Source organism: Marmota marmota, unplaced genomic scaffold, assembly GCF_001458135.2.
Source record: "Marmota marmota marmota unplaced genomic scaffold, marMar, whole genome shotgun sequence".
In the NCBI taxonomy this organism is placed as follows: domain Eukaryota; kingdom Metazoa; phylum Chordata; class Mammalia; order Rodentia; family Sciuridae; genus Marmota; species Marmota marmota.
Window position 1 is genome coordinate 48,756,720 of NW_025999990.1, and position 19,034 is coordinate 48,775,753.

Sequence of the window (19,034 nt, forward strand, 5' to 3'; positions counted from 1 at the left end):
GTTTTATCTGTTTATTATCATTTAAAATATATTAAAATTTTAACAGCAGAAGCAGGAAATTTTAATTGCACATGGAAGTCTACAAAAAGCAAAGCAAAACAACAAACCAAATGCCACAGAAACAAAATTTACATAACTGATAATATATTAAAATTACATTTAGGTAAGGATCTGAACAAATGTAATGTATGCATATTTCTCAGAGAAGATTTTTTTCTTTCGTTACCTAAAATTGGAGAACTTCTGTAAGCAGAATTAACTTTCTTAAACTGTTAACATTCCTAAGGAGGCAAATGGATGTGGTCAGTTCTGAGTCTCTTCTCTATGAATTCCCTTTTTTCTTCCTACCCTAAAATGATGAATTTCCACTTCCATGAGGGCATTTGTAGCTTACTGCTCTACATGGAAGAGCAGTAAGAAGCTAAGAAAGAGGTACTTGCCTTTTGTAACTGTGGGACAAACTCCACACAACTTGGGTCTCTGATATAATCAATTATAAAACAAATAAAATCTGATAATGAGTCAGAATTTTTCAAACAAATAACAGACACCGAGCTCCCAACGTTAGAAATATTCCTTCCTAATGGCAGGGTTCTGTAAAGGTGTACACAGGGCCCAGATGTACTTGTTATATAGATCCGACAGGATGCAGGGGAAAACAGCACCCCTGAGCTCTCCACAGAGTGGGAGCCAGGAGGATTTCACTGTGGGTGGTATCTGGCCTACCAGCCAATGCCAGCGTTAGAATGGGGACCCTAGGGGACCCACAGCTGGTGAAAGCTCCTCAGAAGGGTATTATCAGCTTCTGGAAGGGCCCACCCAACTGTTCTCCCATGATTCCTGGGCACATAAGCTCCTGGACTCCTTGGGGTGGCAACCAAGAAGTGGTTAATGGAATAAAAAAGAGATTTCATGAACTGCAAAATCATGTGCTTATTATTTTTTTTAAAGAGTCATACTTTCCTGAGTAAAGTACACAAAAGCCTTACAGGAAGTCTTTAAAGTGCCAGGCCTCCAGTCAGCAGGTATGAGCCATGTTCAGATGTGGTTCTGGTGAAAACACTAACAATGTGTTGATGCATCTGCTTTTCTGATATTGTACCACTTGAGAGACTTGTGCTTGCAAGATGGAAAATGTCTTCTTTTATGGTGAGGGAAGGACACAGATGTATGTGTGGGCTTCTTTGGTCTGTTTGTTGCAACACATCATAGCAGAAAGGATCCCATCAACGATAACCACATTCATAAACCCACACTTGTGCCTGAGCCTCTGAGTCACTGGCACACCATCACTCTTCAAAATCCTCTACACATGAACCACAGACGCTTGAAAGTGTCCAGATTAAATATGGATATGACCATGGGGACATTCAAATCAAATTGATGGGTGCCAATTTACTGCTGAAAGAGTCCTGGCACTGGCATGAGTTTGGAAGCACCTTTACTCTGTGACATCCTGGCCTGTGACAGTGTCTTCTTCTGTGAGGTCCTGGGAGTTCCTGAACATCAGGATGGAGTTGTAGATCTTCAGCGCGGGGCCCAGCTTGATCTTCATCACTCTGACGATGTCTGTCTGTGTCAGAAGCAGGAAGGCTTTGCCATCGATCTGCTGCAAACAAATAAACAAACACAATTTACAATATCCTGCCATTAAAGCTTGGTTACCCACTGGGAACTCCTGGGTGCTGAATGTGAGACCAAATCATCAAGGCCTCCATGGAGAGCTTGTCAGTGACCACCCATCCATCAACTTCATCTCCTCCTAGGTCTTGGGACTAAAGTTATTTTGAAAAGGTGCTTACTCTCTTAATTAAGAATTCCATATACAAAAATTTTCCAGTATGAATTTCTGTTGTTGTGTTTAAAAAATCTTGGTCTTGAATTTGTATCAAAAGCTGTTAAAGTAATGCTATAAATCTCCAAGAGTTTTGTTTTTTTTACCCCTGAGAGAATAATATGCAATGTGCATACTATAGCAATACTTATAATACTGGAAACAATCCAGAGTTCCAATAAGAGCTGAAGTAAATAAGTTATAGTATAGCCATGGGATGAGACACTAAGCAGGCACCCAAATTTACTTCTCTATGAAACATTTAATGATCTGAGAAATTTCATGAATTGTTAAGCAATAATACAGCATGTTGACACAAATCTCAAACTTGATTTTTTGAATTAAATGTACATGACCACATGTATACATAATATTTAAAATATTTGAAATTTTACATCAAATATTAACAGAAGTTGTCTTTGGCTGGTGGAAGAGTGATTGGTTTTTATTATCTCCTTTTAATTTTCTTATATCTTAAGTTTGTAAATATTTTATTTATTTGCCTTAAAAACATTTTAAAATTAGCTCAGAAGGATTCCTGGCTCTAAATGAAGATCTAATGTCTGAATGAGTGGTGACAGATGTATCTGTAAGGTTTTTTTTTTTTTTTTTTTTTGGTGGTATTGGGAATTGAACCCCAGGGTTGCTTTACTACTTAGCTATATCCATGGGGCCTTTTTTAATTTTTTATCTTTGAGAAGGGTCTTGTTAAGCTGCTTAGGGCCTTATTAAGTTGCTGAGGCTGACTTGGAACTTGGAATACTCCTGCCTAAGCTTCCTGACTGCTGGGATTATAGGCAAGCATCACTATATACCTGGCTGTATCAGTGATCTAGATTGTGAGAAATTGTTATACAATGTATATGCATATTAAATCATCATGTTCTATGCCTTGATTTTTTTAAAGAGAGAGAGAGAGAGAGAATTTTTTTAAAGAGAGTGAGAGAGAGATAGATAGAGGTAGAGAGAGAGAGAATTTTAATATTTATTTTTTAGTTTTCAGCGGACACAACATCTTTGTTTGTATGTGGTGCTGAGGATCGAACCCGGGCTGCACGCACGCCAGGCGAGCTCGCTACCGCTTGAGCCACATCCCCAGCCCTTCAATTTTTATTAGACAATTAAATATTTTTAAATAGAAAATACTGTAGTGTGAAGTGTGATTTTTTTTCCTTGAGTCAGTAATGGTGAATGGCTAGACTGCTTGTCCACAGCTTCTTGAGGCACTGGGGACCTCAGAGCTTGTCTCCAGAGGCTGCTTGAGTGTCTTTTCCCCTGTAACACCACTGAGGTGATGGTGACGATACAGCTAATATTTGAGGTACAGCCTGACTCAGCTAAATCCTGGCTCCAGAACCACAGAGGCAGGAATGAAAGGGGTTTCCATACTAGCAACGCTTCCACAAACCTTGAGCCATGGTTCTAAACCTTTTCAAATTTCATAATACAAACCCCTTCGAATTCATGTCTCATTGACAGTGATGATTCTTATAATGGAAGGAAGAATTACCCTGAGACCCCTGGGGTGGGATTTGAACATTTTAACTCTCTTTTAAAATTCTAATTTGTTATATATGACAGCAGAATGCAATTCAATTCATATTACACAAATAGAGCACAATTTTTCATGTCTCTGGTTGTACACAAAGTAGAGTCACACCACACCTTTGTGTCTTCATACATGTACCTAGGGTGTCTGTCTCATTCCACTGCCTTTCCTACCCTCATGCTCCCACCTCTTCCCCTCCCTCCCTTTACCCTATCTAAAGGTGGTCTATTCCTCCCATGCTGCCTCCCATCCCCGTTATGAATCAGCATCCTTATATCAGAGAAAATACTTAGCATTTTTTTTTTGGATTGGCTTATTTCACTTAGCATTATATTCTCCAACTCCATCTATTTACCTGCAAATGCCATGATTTTATTCTCTTTTAATGCTGAGTAATATTCCATTGTGTATATATACTGCATTTCTTTAGCCATTCATCTACTGAAGGGTATCTAGGTTGGTCCCACAATTTAGCTACTGTGAATTGTGCTGCTCTAAACATTGAAGTGGCTGCATCAGTGTGGTATGCTGTTTTTAAGTCCTTTGGGTATAAACCGAGGAGGGGGATAGCTGGGTCAAATGGTGGTTCCAGTTTTCCAAGGAATCTCTATACCACTTTCCAGATTGTCTGTACCAATTTGCAGTCCCACCAGCAATGTATGAGTATGCCTTTTCCCCCACATCCTCAGCAACATTTATTGTTGTTTGTATTCTTAATAGCTGCCATTCTGAGTGCAGTGAGATGAAGTCTTAGAGTGGCTTTGACTTACATTTCTCTAATTGCTAGATGTTAAACATTTTTTCATATATTTATTGATAGATTGAATATCATCTTCTGAGAAGTGTCTGTTCTGAACATTTTAATCCTTTAAAAGTTTGGAAAAGCTTCCTGTGCATTTATGATATATTGAAGATTTATCCATTTAGCACATACTAAAAGCAAATACTTTCCCCAGGGGCTAAAAAGCACACACTACAGGTGGAGGAGAGAGAATATGCCTCCTTCCATCCCTAACATGGGTCTGGCTCTAGCATTTTCAAGCAAAAATTGTTGTCCACATATCCAGTTGTCCTGATAATAAGTGATGATGGTGACGATACAGCTAACATTTAAGGAACTCTGATAACCTTCCATGTATTTGAACTTCCCAGTGACTCTGTAAGGTAGATGAGGAAACCTGAAATTCTAAGCTAAAAGACTTGTGTTTCAGAGGGGAGGGAAGAGAGAAGTTGAGTGACCCGAGCACATAACAGAGTTGGCCAGGAAGGATCAAGCTGGAATAAACTGGCCACAAAGGATTCTCTTTCCTGCTCATCATGCAGACAGACTCGGACAAGGTGGGTAACACAGACAGTAGACTCATGTATGAGGCTGGGTCAGCAGTGCCCAGGCTGTGCTGCACTCAGGTGGAATCAGGAGAACCTCGTTTTATTGGCAGCCAGTAGACCAATGCCATTCTGACTGGGCTCCATAGTGCTTCTCTTGAATGCACATATCCTCCGAACTCGAGAGGAAGAGAGGTGTGTGGTGCTTTCTAGAGTCCTTAGGAGGGTACTTCTTTGGTAAGTTCTAAAGCTGTGAATGAGGCTCTGGAATCAGATGTATTTGGGATACAATCCAACTCTGCTCTTTGCTTGTGATGCCTAGCCCTCTTGAACCTGAACTTTTTCGTGGTGAACTGTCAATGTAGAGTGTTTCGAGAATCAAAAGATAATGATTATAGGCCTGCACCACATGGCAGGCCTATGGTAATCACTGTCATTATTATTTGCATTACCATTCTGTTGTTGGTATTATTATTTGCAGTATAATTCTGTGGCCCATATGGCTATGGATACTAATTCCAGGAAAAATGTTAAGCAGTTCAGAAAAATCCCAACCAAGGGAAGGCAGGAGGCAGAGATCTCACAGGATTCTGTGGCTCCTCCACACCCCTCTTGAACCAGGTGCTGGCAGGGATAACAGGATGGTCCCCCTTCTGCATTTGGAGCAGAGTTCCCTCTATTTCTTGGTTGTAGTCCCAAGGGAAGATTCCTCTCTTCCCCCCACCCCCCGTATGGCCCCATGCAGAGACTTCATGATTAATTATCTTGTTCATTTACTCTTCCACCAAACAGTATATTTGTGGAGCATACTGTCTAAGCTGAGTGTCACAGCACTCTGTGAGAAAGCAGAGCTAAATAAGTGAAAACCAAAGACAGTGGCTGCCCCTCTGCATCAGTCCCTCACTTACTGCTGGGCTCCTCCCCTGCTGGCTCCCTTTTCTCTTGCCTTCCCAAACTGCTCTTATTTATACTTAACTAAACAGAAATAAAGAACTTTGGGGCCAGAAGTATGGAAATATATCTAATTTTTACATTTCTTACCTCTTTCTTGAAGCACTTGGCATGTTCTTCGCAGCCCAAAAGAGACTGTACAAACTCAGCCACCTACAGTGCAAGATGAAAAGCCTAATTTAAGACACACACCTGAAATAATTTGGGGGTTGTAGTAAATCAACATGTGAGTAAAATAAACTTTGAATCCCTCAAACACTTGGGATTTAAATAGTAACTATCAAGTCACATTAGCATTTGTCAGCTGAGCAATTAGTCCTGCCCCCAGTGTCTTTTCTATCCTTTGATCACCAAGCTGACCTATACAGGGTTGTAGTGATAATGGTGAAGTGATGGCCTCCCTCTGAGTGGGGTTCTGGCATTCTAGAAGCTTCTTGCACCTGAACCTCCTGACCACACTCCAGTGTCAAGGTAGGCAGGGGACAGTGGCCTCATGCAGCAATATTCACAAGTACCACTGTATTTGTAGGCAGACTTGATGGCAGAGTCCCCTCTTAGGGCTGAGGCTCCAGGTCCTCACCTGGTGCCTGGCAGCCTGGAGGAAATTGTGAATCTATGCTGAGCTGGATTCCCAATTCAACAACCACAAAACTGAAGCCCAAGGAGGTTTAACAACTTACCCAAGCTCACACATGGTCAGTGGGTGGCAGAGATGTTTTTGGACCTGGGTTTTCTACCTCAAATCCTGAGTTCTGGAGACTTGGTCCCTTTCACTTGACTTCCCAACTCTCTTTTTTACCCTTTCTCTGTCCCCACATGCCCCATGTTCCTTTTAATAAAATAACTCAGTCAAGGATGGACTGTCAACTCAGGAAGCCATGGACTGGTCTCAACAGACAATTTAGGGGAGCTCCCTGAACAGACATGATAAAATGTAGACTCCTAACAAACCCAGATGACTGCTGGGCTCTGGCTATTTCTAGCTGGGTCTGGCACAGTCTCAGCAGGGGAGGAATGGAAGCAGGAGCACAATAGTAAATGGAATTGTGGGAGTGAGATTTGTAGGAGGAACTGTCCTCTTGCTTGTTTTTCCTCTTGGCTGTCTCTTTCACTGAATGGTGAGCGCTCACCCTGTCCCTCTCCGCATCTCACGGGGAAGGTCTCAAGAGGGCTGCGGAGCTCATGGTCTTATACTAACAAGTTCCACCATGGCAGCATTCTGGGAGCACCCACTCCCTCAGAGCCCCCCATGAGACGTAAGAAGATGCTCCTCCTCTCACTGCAGAAGAGCACCGGGTGATGGGGACCCAGGTTCTAGCACAGTCAGGGAGGACCAATGCCTCCAGACACACCCTGTGGCTGCACACCTGAGTTCTATCTGCTTTATGCTCTTCTGGCACCGTGAGTCTATTTCATCATGGGTCCCTTTGCAATCATCCTTCTAGAGGTGATAAGGACGTAGAAAGTCCCTCCCAAACCAGCCATCACGCAGCATGTGTTGGCACCACCCTGACCCAGGAGCTCTGGGATGAGTGCCCATGTGCTCAGGCCAGCTGTGGTTCTTAGCATGACAGGCCCAGTTTATTCAGAACCTGGGGCTCTGCAACACAAGTGGAAAAAGCTGAGGTTTACTGAGTTCACCTGATTGTCTTCTTCTAGGTAAACAGGATGCACGGAGCATGTGTATAGCATCTGCAGGGAGCAGGAGAAAGTCATGGAAGGCCTCCGGTCAATTGGAACTCAGGTGACAAGAGCTTTGATGGTGGCTAAGGACTCCTAATGGGTCTCTGGCCCAAAACACTGAGAGATGGGGCATCTCTGCCCTTCCCCAGGCTGCTGTTCTATGTGAGCATGTCCTAAACCTGGCCAAGTGTGAGGCTTTGTGCTGGGGTTTGGAAGGGCTGCACCTGTGAGTTAATGGTTCAATGTGTGGTGGGAGGAGAGAGGGGGTGGAGTATAACACTCCTTTCTCATGACTATGACACATGGTCAAATGTGTGACCCTCCAGAGGAGAAGTGTAAAGGCACAGGCTTTTGCAAGAGAAGACTGCATCCAGGTGGGAACATCATAAGGATGGGGTCCCTGAGATGGTCACTGATGTAAGCTCCATCTTCCCATGGGTGGCAATTTGGGATGGATGTGTTGAGAAGACCTTCCAGGTATGGAGAATCACAGGAGGCAGCCCAGAAGCAGGGCCACACAGGGTGGGTGGGAGCAGCACTGAGGAGTCCAGGTCAGCTGGCACTGAGGAGGGCAAGGGGAGTGGCACCAGGAAAGGCAGGGTTGGTATGGCCTCAAGGGTGTGGGTTATATGTCCATCAGCAGGTGGCAGAAAGCCTGGCGCCCTGGTTCTCCAGCTCAGCCACACATTACATTCACCTGCAGAGCTTTCAGGCTGACTGAAGTCCAGGCTCAGTCCACAGAGATTGCAAATGAATGGAGCTGGACTGCGTCCAGGTGCTGGGTATTTATTTTCAGAGCTCCCCAGCGGATGCTAATGTGCACTGAGGGCTGAGGAGCCACAGTGCCAGAGAAAGCTGGAGAGGTGACCCAGCAGCATCTAGATGGACTCGTGCTGGGTCTTCTGAGTGGGCAGGGCATTAGCGGAGGCATCAGCTGCAGTCAGCAGGAAACATGAGGGCCTGGACACCTGCTCTGCATGGGGAAAAGCCTAGAGCTGAGGAGGAGGGGATACAGGGGTAAAATCCCCAGAACTGGGGCTGGGTGCCGGGGCAAAAGCAACCAAAGCTGACTCCAGGGAACATGTTCTAGGGTGGGGTTTCTCAACCTCAGTGCCACAACGCCTTGGGTCAGAGAACTGCTGTGGGGCTGTCCTGCGGATGAGGGATTTTTAACAGCCTCCCTGGCCTCTACTCATTAGCTGCCACTAGCAATATTCCCTTTCCAGCTGTGATAGCCAAAAGATGCATCCAGATGTTGCCAATATCCCTGGGGGGATCAAAATCCCCCCAGGTCCTCTTCTAGTGTGGCTCTTTCACAGGGCTGAATGTCATAGAAGGAAAAAGGCAGAGAGAAAAGGGGGACCAGGAGTGAGCTAGAGACCGGTGTGCCATCCCGTCTCACTCAGGAGCTGTGGTGGGGGCGCCATGTCAACTGTCGGGACAGTGGCCTCCCTGTGGGATGGAGGGGCTCTTACGTACTTGCTCAAGGGCTTCTGTTCACAGCAGAAGTGCTGCGTGTGGCTCTGGGGGTTTGCTATGTTAAATTGCCCTTTTCTGGACAATGAAACAAGGACTCCATCCCCTCCTCAGTACCATTAGCCAAGAAATCACTGTCCCTGTCGAGGTAAACTGGCTTCTTTTAATGGGAATAAATAATGTGTCAAACCAAAGTGTCAACAGAGCAAAGTGAGGGCTGTGAGCGTGGTGGTCTCCTCCTGCAGCTTTGCCCTGGCTCTCCAGAGGCAGTTGGGTAGGCACGTCTCCCTGGCCTACCACCTCTCCCAAACTCTCTGCTTTTCCAGAAAGACATTCCCATTCTACTCAGTCTGTTTTTCCAAAGTAAAGAATAAGTTCCATGAAACCTGTAGAAGCAGACTATATGGCTGAGAATGTAAAAATTGATTCAGTATTACTAGTTGATATTTATTTCCCCTAACAATAAGGTTTATTGACTTTTAATAGCAAGCCCGTTTTGCTACAGGTTTTCCACATGTGAAGTGGTGAGCTTTTAAGGAGAGTAACATCCAAAGGTTTTCCTCTCATTCTCCCCTTCAAAGAAAGTCTTTTTTTGTGTGTGTGCCCTTCAAGTTTGTGGTAAAATGCGGGTAGCTATTTAATGGCAGAAAATTCAATGAGAGAGGAGTGTCCATTTGTCCTCAGTCCACGAAAGGACAGCAGTGGGGTGGTTCTGCTGTTTCAAAGTAGCAGCTACTCTTTTGGAGACCAGTGGCAGCCCAGGCTCCGGCCATGGCTGTGGTGACCTCCCCATGGTGTGGGGTTGACATGTGGGCGTGTGTCCTTGGCTGGGGCTGTGGGGGCTGACACACACCATTTTCTACACTGTCAGGAACACAATGTCCTATGGCCAAAATCCCTGCTTTGCTTTGGAAGGACACTGAGTAAGTTAATTGTAGGTATGAGACAGCAGTCTGGGAAGACTAAGAAGGATGACACCGCCTGGGTTCTCAGATGAGCCCTTCACTGTACCCAGCTCACGTCCCCCCCACGACCTACTTTCTCGGCCTCCTCTCCAGAGCGCAGCAGGCCTCTGTTCTGCAGTGGGGCTGCTGCCTTCAATCTTCCTGGATGGTGGTGTTCTCCCTTGCTGAGCCTGGAGATGTGTGCCTGATTGTACTAGCTAAAAGTCCACTGGGGACCATGTTTCCAGTCTGAGTCTCATTTTTTAACAGCACGGTTTATTTGCCCTTTTTTAAGGGCTCAATTGTGAAGGCTGCTATGCTTAGCTAGCAGTACCCTGAATTTTTCAAATACTCCTGTGTAAAGTCTGCTTTTAAAGTGACTTCCATCTTTTATAGTTAATGAACATTTAGGGAGCACTTGGTTGAGGCTCAGACAATTTATATGGGGTGCTTTAAGAAGTATTTTAAGATATAAGAGGGGCCAAGCATAACTGAGTCATATCTGTGGTGGTAAATGTGCACGCAACACTCACAGCCTGCCTGCATGTGCTTGGACACACACCTGGCAGGAAGAGACTACATAAAATTCACCTGTGCATTCACTCTCACTCAAATGTGCATCTGACACTCTGAGCGGAGGACAGTTTGCTGTGAAGATGTAAAAATATAAAAATACTCTGGTTTTTACTCTCAGACGTTGATGTATTTGAACAGGATATTTCCCTGGTCTAGAGTAAGAAATGAACTTACACTGACCATAATTTAGCACGAGCTCAAACCCATGTCTAACGGAAGTTTCCCAAAACAATAACCTTTGTGATACATCGTGTATCTATTCTTGCCTTCCATTTCATAACCACTAAATTGACTTCACGGCCTAACTATGCTTTGAAAAACACTGTGGTGGGAGAGACAACCATGGTGATAAAGGAGTTGAAAGCCAGCTCACAGCTCTGGGAGTGTGACAAAGGCCCTGCTTGGCTTCTCTTCACAGGTAGCATCATGCAGAGCAGAGGCCTTTCTCCCAGGCCAGGGTGGCAGACAATGGGAACCTTCTCTCTCTTCTCTTCTGCTATAGACACTCATGTTAGGTCTCTGAATGGCGCTTTACGCAGGATGCCCAAGTTCATTTCAACACACCCTGTCCTCAGCTACTGAGGCTCCCCTATGACCAGTGCTAACAAAGCACAAAAGGAGACCCAGCCCCCACTGATCCTGCTCAGATCTGCACTGCCCTTTCAAATCATCCTCCTCAATCACCATTTCATTGTGACATCCGGAGCAGGCTCGCACTCCACCATTGGTGGGCACCCACTAAACACCCTGATGTGGACTCCCTTTGGAGAGCTGCCTTATTTTCAAAGATAGAAAAAGAACACAAACACAAAGCCTGCATTTTTCAATCCATCAAAGATCATTCTTGAGGACCTATTTCAGTGCTGAGAGAGGTGCTGTAGTGCATAAAGATACAGGTAAGAAATTTAGGATGTGCTCCTTGTCCTCAAGGGCATCTTGTTAGGATGATACAAAGGCTGAGACAAGTCAACATGAGGGAATTGGGAGAAGGTCGCCTTTGGAATGCCTCCCTGGTGGGAGTCATGGTTACCGAAGCACCAGGAAGCATTATGAACAGGGGCGTTCGATGCAAGGCTCTTGGCCTCTCTGATTTTACTTAATTTATAAATGCTCTAAGGCCTTTTCCAGAAATAAAAGGCTGAGATTGTGTGTGTGCGCGCGCGCACACACACACACACACACACACACACACACACACACACACACCAGAACTCAAGTACTGGGATGTAGCTTTCCTCACAATCCTTGGTAGCATCCTTTCTCCTTGATCTTCCTTTTGAGAACTTCCCAGTCCTACTGAGACTTTTTTTTTTAAGTCACCTTCCAAAGTTGTTTTAACATTAAGTGCCAAACTTGAAAATTGTCAGATCAGCCACCAGCCTCCCATTTCCTATTTACTGCTTAATGCTCCTGTTAGGGGGTCCTGTTCTTTTTGCTGTCATGCAAAGAAGCAAATGAAAGTTCTCTCTCCTCCATTAAGAAAAACACAAGATTTCCAAATCTCCTGAAGTCCAACTCTGCAGCCCCAACCAGGACGCTGAGCTGAACTGCCATATGCCTTGCTGCATGGAAGGCTCTTGACTGGCCTGCCTGTGAGGCTTTTCTTCCAGGGGCTTCCTCCAGCTCCTCTTTGAGCTCTCATTTGCATCTCCCCTTCTCCTGCACTTTTTATCTGAGCCTGGTTCCTCAGTGTTCAGAGTTGTCTCTGGGAGCACTGACTTGGTGCCCTTCCCTCACTGGTAGTGGCAGTGCCTCCTGTTTCCCTGTGTTGTCCCCTTGCCTCCAAACTGGGCCCTTTCCCCAAAGTTCCAGTATTCTGACAGCTCCAGCATTTCCCCACTTACTGGGCCTCCCAGCTCTCACATATTATTATCCTAATTACCTATTAAACTGTGTAGTGCTGAGACTATAAATGGAATCACACTTGGCTGGTTTTACTTTTCATCTTCTATGTCTAATCGACTTCCCTGTGCTGTTGTTTTTGCCTTTAAAACATTTACGGAAGTCAGGTTCTTCTCATGGCAGCACCCAATCCAGACCCTGATTTTCCCACACCAGGCGCATGCTGGCAACTTCCTGGTCGTCTCCCTCTCCTTGGCTTCTCCCTCTTTCTGCAGACCTGTCATACTCATTTCCCTGAAACAGCACATTCACAAAGTGACTTTATGCCGAGATCCTAATGTGACTTCAGCTGCCAAATGAGTCATGCCACTCCCCACCTAGCCTCGGAGGCCTTTGACACCTGGTCACCTTTCGCTATCCCAGGTTATTTTCCTTCATGCCCAGGGCTGCTGTTTGCATGGTGAACCTGATTCTACCAGTGTAGCCTTAAGCAAGTCACTTAGCCTCTGGCTGACTCAATTTCCCCATCTGCCAAATGGGTGAAATAAAAATCTCGGCCTTACTATGGAGGACATATGGAGCCAAGAGCTAGGAAACCAGCAAGAAAAGAGGAGCCACTCTCAGACTTACTTCCCAGGTATAGAATTTCAAATAACAAGCTTGAAAATTAAGAATAAATGACATGCCATTGAGTTCTCAGTTAACTTCCTATTTGTGTAGTGTTGCTTCAAGGGCAAAACTATACATGATTTGATTACAGACACAACAAGTTTTAAAGTTGATGTTTGGTCATGTAGCTGAGGTATACTCTGTAAACTTGTAGAAATTCATAAACAGGCAGACTTGGGACACTTTTAAGGAGGAAGACCACATTTTAGCCATTCTCCCAGACACACAGCCAGTTCCTGGCACATTCCAGGTCAACTCTCCATGACCAGGACCATCCAGGCCTTTCTAAGAGTGAAAGGAGAGGTAGGCAGCATGGCATCCCATAAAACAATGGCAGACCCCTCTGTTCCTGCCAAAGGACTCCGGGCACAGGCCCATCATGTAAAGTGCCTGGGGAGGAGTGAGAACAGGGACCTCAGCCCGAGCCTACGAAGGAAGGTTCAACCACGAGTAAGTCAAGGTGACCACAGGAAGCACTCAGTAAATATTTTTTGACAAATTTAACTCCACTTGTAATTCGAATCTTGCCCTCAGGGTTTCTGTCATTGAAATAAAAAGTTCTCAAGCCTAACTAGGGAAACAATACCTTCATCCAAAAGAAATTCCACCAAACAGTGTACTCCTTATAATAAGATGGCCTTAAATCTGAAGTAGTCCTATTGCATTATAGTAAGCAATGGGGCTTAACGGATCCTTACTAAGAACCAATATTGTAAGGCATGGTTATATTAAAATATGATCTGGCTTTTCCCTCTGTGCAGCATCTTACACAATGTTGATACCATATGCACTTTAAAAATCAACCTAAGGTTGGCCTGATCATCTTGTGGCTTTGGGTGAAGAAATGGGAAGCAAGGCCTGCTTGCAGAGAATGTACTTGGTGCTCAGGGTCTGGATGTCCTGGGGCAGTGCTATCTTCCAGCAAGGATGTTGCTGGGACTCAAGTCTAAGATGCTTATACATTTGTACTTCCTCAAATCAAAGCTGGGATGTGGACTTGGAGGCTTAAATTAGCCCTGGGCAGATAGTGATGAAGCACAGGGCAGCACTGGATAAGGCTGGGAAGAGGAGACACAAAACTAACTAACTGGGCTTTCCTAATTTCCTCAAAATCATGTCTGGCTTCTCACTGCATTTGAATTTAACTTAATATAGAGGATGTGCTGCCTGAAAGAAAAAGGGTATTTTCCCAGGCAACAGAGAAGCCAACAAAGGGTGGTCCCATCCCATGGCCCTGGTGCTCACCTGGTCCACTGTCCACCGGGCCACCTGGCTGGCCTGGATGTCAGCTACACCTGGCAGCAGCTTGCAGTGCTGCTCCCTGCCGAGGGGAAGCTCCCGAGAAGGGTGGGCTGACATGGAAGTCAGGAAGACCGATTGGTGCAGGGCCTGCTGGTTCTGCTCAGCTGAGTATTCTGAAAGAGAGGCAGTGTGGAGTGAGCAGCAGGTCAGCCTGGAGCCGAGGGCCTGTGGTCAGGGTAGGAAAGATGCAGACACAACCAACAGCCTTGTCTCCTGCTTATACAAGGTCACATGGCCAGGAGTCCCCATGCATAGCCTATACCATGGTTCTGCTTTAGAACAGTGGCCTAGCCAAAATAGATGTCATGTTAGGCCCTGAAGACTGTGGCTGCTTGCTTTAAATACTTTTAATACAAATCATTTCTGTGAGATACTGTATGATGGCCAGTGAAGGACTAGCTTGTCACTGCCCCTGGCTTCTCTCTCCTTAAATCAGAGTCATAGGAACCAAAGACCCACTCAGAATGTGAATGCTGAGCAGATTGGCATACTGAACTATCTGAGATGTGTATGTACAAAAGAACAATTTCTTCCTGGAAGCCACTTTATACATCTCTAAAGCTGGCCAGGTCCACATCTGGCTTCCTAAATCCCCTGTTGACACTGAATGAAATGTAGCACAGGGTCCTCATGAGAACTGGGGTGACATCAGCTGCTGCTGTCAATCCCCAGCACACAGTAACCTCAGGTGGGAATCTGGGGCAGCTAAGGATTTCTGGAAAGCAGCCTCAGCTGAGATGTGATTTCCCTGGCACAGGCATTCTTAAATGGGGGTGCTCTCTTTTCTGAACAAAAGCTCTGAGTGCACCAGAGTTGTGAGGGCATAAAGAACAATGGCTGCTGCTTGCCCAAGAGTGGCTGCTCTTGAAGTGAGACTTCAATGGGATTGATGCACTTCAATGTCATTTTTATTAACACTTCTGTTTAGTTTTTCCCCTCAATAGTGACTTCACTATTTATTTATTTGTTTATTGCAGTGCTGATGATTGAACCCGGGGCCTCATGCATGCTAGGCAAGTGCTCTACCATACTATTACATCCCTAGTCACAAAGTAACTTTATTCTTAAGTTACATCCCAACATTTAAGACAGACCATAGATTTAAATCCTCTATTTTACTTTGAACCTACAAATGGGCAAGGAACAAAAACATGTTACAGAGATTTCAGAAAAAAAATTGCCTTTATAATACCTTCTAAGATACTTTTGACATGCATTAGCAAAATAAAACTACCAATATTTAAAAAGACTTTGAAAAGACATATTATGAAAAGAAATTTTTCAAGACTTATAAAAGTACACCCTTCATAATGCAATTGGCAGGTTAAGAAAGCAATAGCTACATAATTTAAAGTTTATTATGATGGTTGGTGTTTTACAAACTGAGCCTAAAGAGTTATTATGCAAATAATTCCACCTCAAATTAATTACAGTTCTTAAAGGGTCAGGCTGACCTGCACTTGACATGGTCGGTTGTATACCTTTTATAATCAGAAAGGCCCTAAGCTTTAAGCAATCTGTCTATCACTGGGATTCTCTATACGACGCTGCTCTTGTGGATCGCAGCAGACATCCTCATATTTACCAAGGCTTGCTGTCTACCCAGATGAAGAGACAGCAAAATTGCCAGCTTCTTCCCAATTCTTATGCTCCAGTTGCAACCAGCAGCAAATTCATCTCTAACTGCTGATTGTCCAATGCTGACCTTTTTAATATGTAAATAGGTTATCTCTCTTCATGTAGTTCTGCCAACAGTATGTAAGGCTGCAGGTTCTGAAAGGAAACTTCATATCTTCTTGGAAAAGCCAGTATGCTGACATATAAGAATGTCCTTTAATGAAGTTGTCCCATTGTACAAGGAGCATGCACAAAACAAGCCCTGAAGCCCAGGATGGAAGCATCACAGGGCCAGGCTGTGATTATAGCAACACAGAAACCTCAGAGAACTTCCCAGGGAAATCCAGAGCCATGGTCTCTTAAGGATTAAGACCTCCCATTGGCTCAGGTAGCAAGACAGCCTTTAGAATTAAAGGCAGGGAGCTCTTGCTTTATACTTTTGAATTTAGATTGGCTTGATATTATCTATGGCTTTTGAATATGGTTAACCGTGCCCCTGTTAAATCAAAGTATTCATTTGGAGGGAATTGGAATTTGGATTACTCAAGGAATGAACAAAACTTACTTGGAAGCCCATGAGAACTGTGGGGAACAATTTTAATGCCATAGGAGATCCCACCATGGGCAGTGGAGAAAGATCTACAGCTCTCTGCTGGGCTGTAAAGTCCCTACCTGAGTTCCAAGAATTTTTACCGGGTATAAGGGTTAGAGTCTATTTATCTGCAACCTCAAGTCCTGGGGAATTAGTCACATGTTTAACATGTGAAAATTTTTTACTGTTATTAATTTTGTTGTATCAATTTCACATCATTGAATAAAAACTTGAAAATTTATTTTCCATGTTTTCAGTTGAACATGGGTATGTTCAACCACAGTCTGAAAACATTAAATAGAAAATTTCAAAAGTGAACAATTCATAAGTTTTAAATTGTGTGATGTTGTTGAAATCTTGTGGCATCTTTCCTGTGATGTGAGTCCTCTCTTTGTCCAGTGTATCCACTCTGTACACACTACCTGCCCGTTAGTTACTCACTAGCTGTTTGTTATCAGATTGACCACTATGGTATAGCAGTGCTTATGTTCAAGTAACCTTATTTTATTTAATAATGTCCCCAAAGTACAAGTACTGATGCAAAGGAGGCAACAGGGCACAAAACATGAAAGGAGAGATTAACTCTGGTTTTAAGTGGCAATGCTGCAGGGCATCTAGGAAAAAACAGAGTATATAGTGGGTTCAATATATAAGCAGTTTCAAGCATCCAGTGGGTCTTGGTATGCCCTGTGGGTAAAGAGGGATTATTGTACTTAAAAAGAGTTAGGTTAGGAAAGGAGCTTCTGAATAACTAGTCTATCATCTCTAAGACATGACTGGAGTTGACAATATCTACCATGCAGTGCTGGTGTGAGGGTGAAGGGTAAAGCACTCAGCAAGGTCGAAGCTGCTGTAATCACTCAATGCAGGTACTACTCTAAACGCAATCTGAATCTTTGAGACTGGGATTAATGTTTTATAAAGGAAAGTTGCATAACTCCAAATCAACACAATGCAAGACTAATTCTCAGGCAGTGACAAAAGGTAATGTATTTGGGGGGAGTGTTTCATGGTAACTGTTTTGTATCCTTTGTACCCTTTGCCAGGTCTACTTTCTTCCACAGCTGATGAGTTTGGAGTGGGACCCTTAGGTTGAGCTGAAGGAGTGCTTAGATGACCTTGCCCCAGAGGTACTGTGGCACAGAGAGGGAAGGTTGGGTTGACCAGATTGCTTGGTTTTGGAGCAGAACAGTGACCTTGAATGAGATGTTTACTGCCTATGCATCCAGGTTTTCCTCTCTAAAGTAGGTAATAATAGTACTTACACCTCACTGAGTTGCTGTGATTAGAATAGCTCTTAGTATAAAATGAGTGTTTAGTGCATGTAAGATATCACATTACTGTTTCAAGACATAAAGGTTGCAACAATAGTGAATGTGGGGACATATAATATGCCCAAAGCCAGTGCAACTAGATGTCCCTGAAACCTATAAAAGCTGAAATCCATACTGAGACTCAGGTTCTTGAGGGCCATGTTCAGATTCACACCCAAGAAGTCCTGGAATGGCAGTGCTGTGGTCAGCAGAACCCTTTGCAGAAGTCCCAGAGGAGGGAAATGAGAGTGGCATCCTCAGGCTGCTTCCCAGGCAAACTAGGCCCCATGTGTGGTGGTAGCCTCACAGCACTGCTAAAATTCAGTGGGGCTGGCAGCTTGGAGATTACGTGACTCTTGACAGACTTTTTAAATCAGAGGTTGATTTGCATTAGTTTAAATTCTGTGCATAAAATTAGACTTTTGAAAATATCTGCTTAAAAACTTGCATCATCTTTATAAGATGTGAACACAGTAATTTGAACTTTTCTCTAAATCCAATACAGCTCATATCATATCAGATATTTGCTAGATAGTTGCTAATCAATAAGTTACATAAACCACTGATGAAGGTGTATAAATCATGTGCTGTCTGAGGATTTTCAGTCAGCAATGGGCTGTGTATATAATGGTAGTCCTGTTAGATTACTGTAGAGCTAAAAAATTCCTGTTGCCTGATATTTTTACTATACTTTTTCTATGTTTAGACATGAAGATACACAAATACCATCATGTTACAGTTGCCTACAGTATTTAGTATTGTAACATGCAGTACAGGTTTGTAGCCTAGCAGGATCAGGCTATACCAACTGTTTAGTAGGCTCTGCCATCTAGGTGTGTAAACAACACTTCGTGATGTCTGCATGATAAAATCACCTACTGATGTAGTTCTCAGACTGCCAAGTGATACATGTCAGTACTGTCCTCAAAATCATTCTCATCAAACTAAAAGGTTCAGATTATTCTATCTTGGGGCACTTTGGGTAAATAGGGGCTTCCAGATTGGAAAAGGACATTTACCATCAAGCAGGCAAGAAGGTCACTTGCGCTTCATTCCAGCTCTGCTTCTACCTACCACAGCTGAGGGATATGGGCTGCTTCCCAGTTTCACTGCCTCACTGCAGTAATGACTCTTCCCCAGTTTCCCGAAAAGTCAGCCAAGGAAATTCATCCTGCAAATGCAGCCCTCCTACTGGAGGTTTCAACATTCTAATTAATCAAAATGTCCTTTGCACCAGAAAATGAAATGCGTATGAAATCCTGGCTTTGTCTCTAAACCCAGTGTGTGAGTGACAACAAAGGAAGCTATCCCTACATTTAGGATAACCTTTCCCTTCCAGAAAACAAGAGTAGTAACACTT

The 19,034-nt window shown here is 44.0% G+C and overlaps 1 protein-coding gene across 3 annotated transcripts in view; it reads right to left on the reverse strand.

Moving 5' to 3' along the window:
• Positions 1-225: 225 nt before the first annotated feature.
• Positions 226-19,034, reverse strand: part of L3mbtl4 (L3MBTL histone methyl-lysine binding protein 4) — a 326,421-nt gene continuing 307,612 nt past the window's right edge. For all 3 annotated transcript variants that reach the window (XM_048806537.1, XM_048806538.1, XM_015482542.2), the window contains 3 exons: positions 14,096-14,265; positions 5,751-5,813; positions 226-1,609 (listed from right to left, as the gene is read on the reverse strand). In XM_048806537.1, coding sequence (XP_048662494.1) covers positions 1,442-1,609; positions 5,751-5,813; positions 14,096-14,265 — 401 coding nt within the window. In that variant the 3' untranslated portion in view covers positions 226-1,441. The remainder of the gene's footprint in view (positions 1,610-5,750; positions 5,814-14,095; positions 14,266-19,034) is intronic.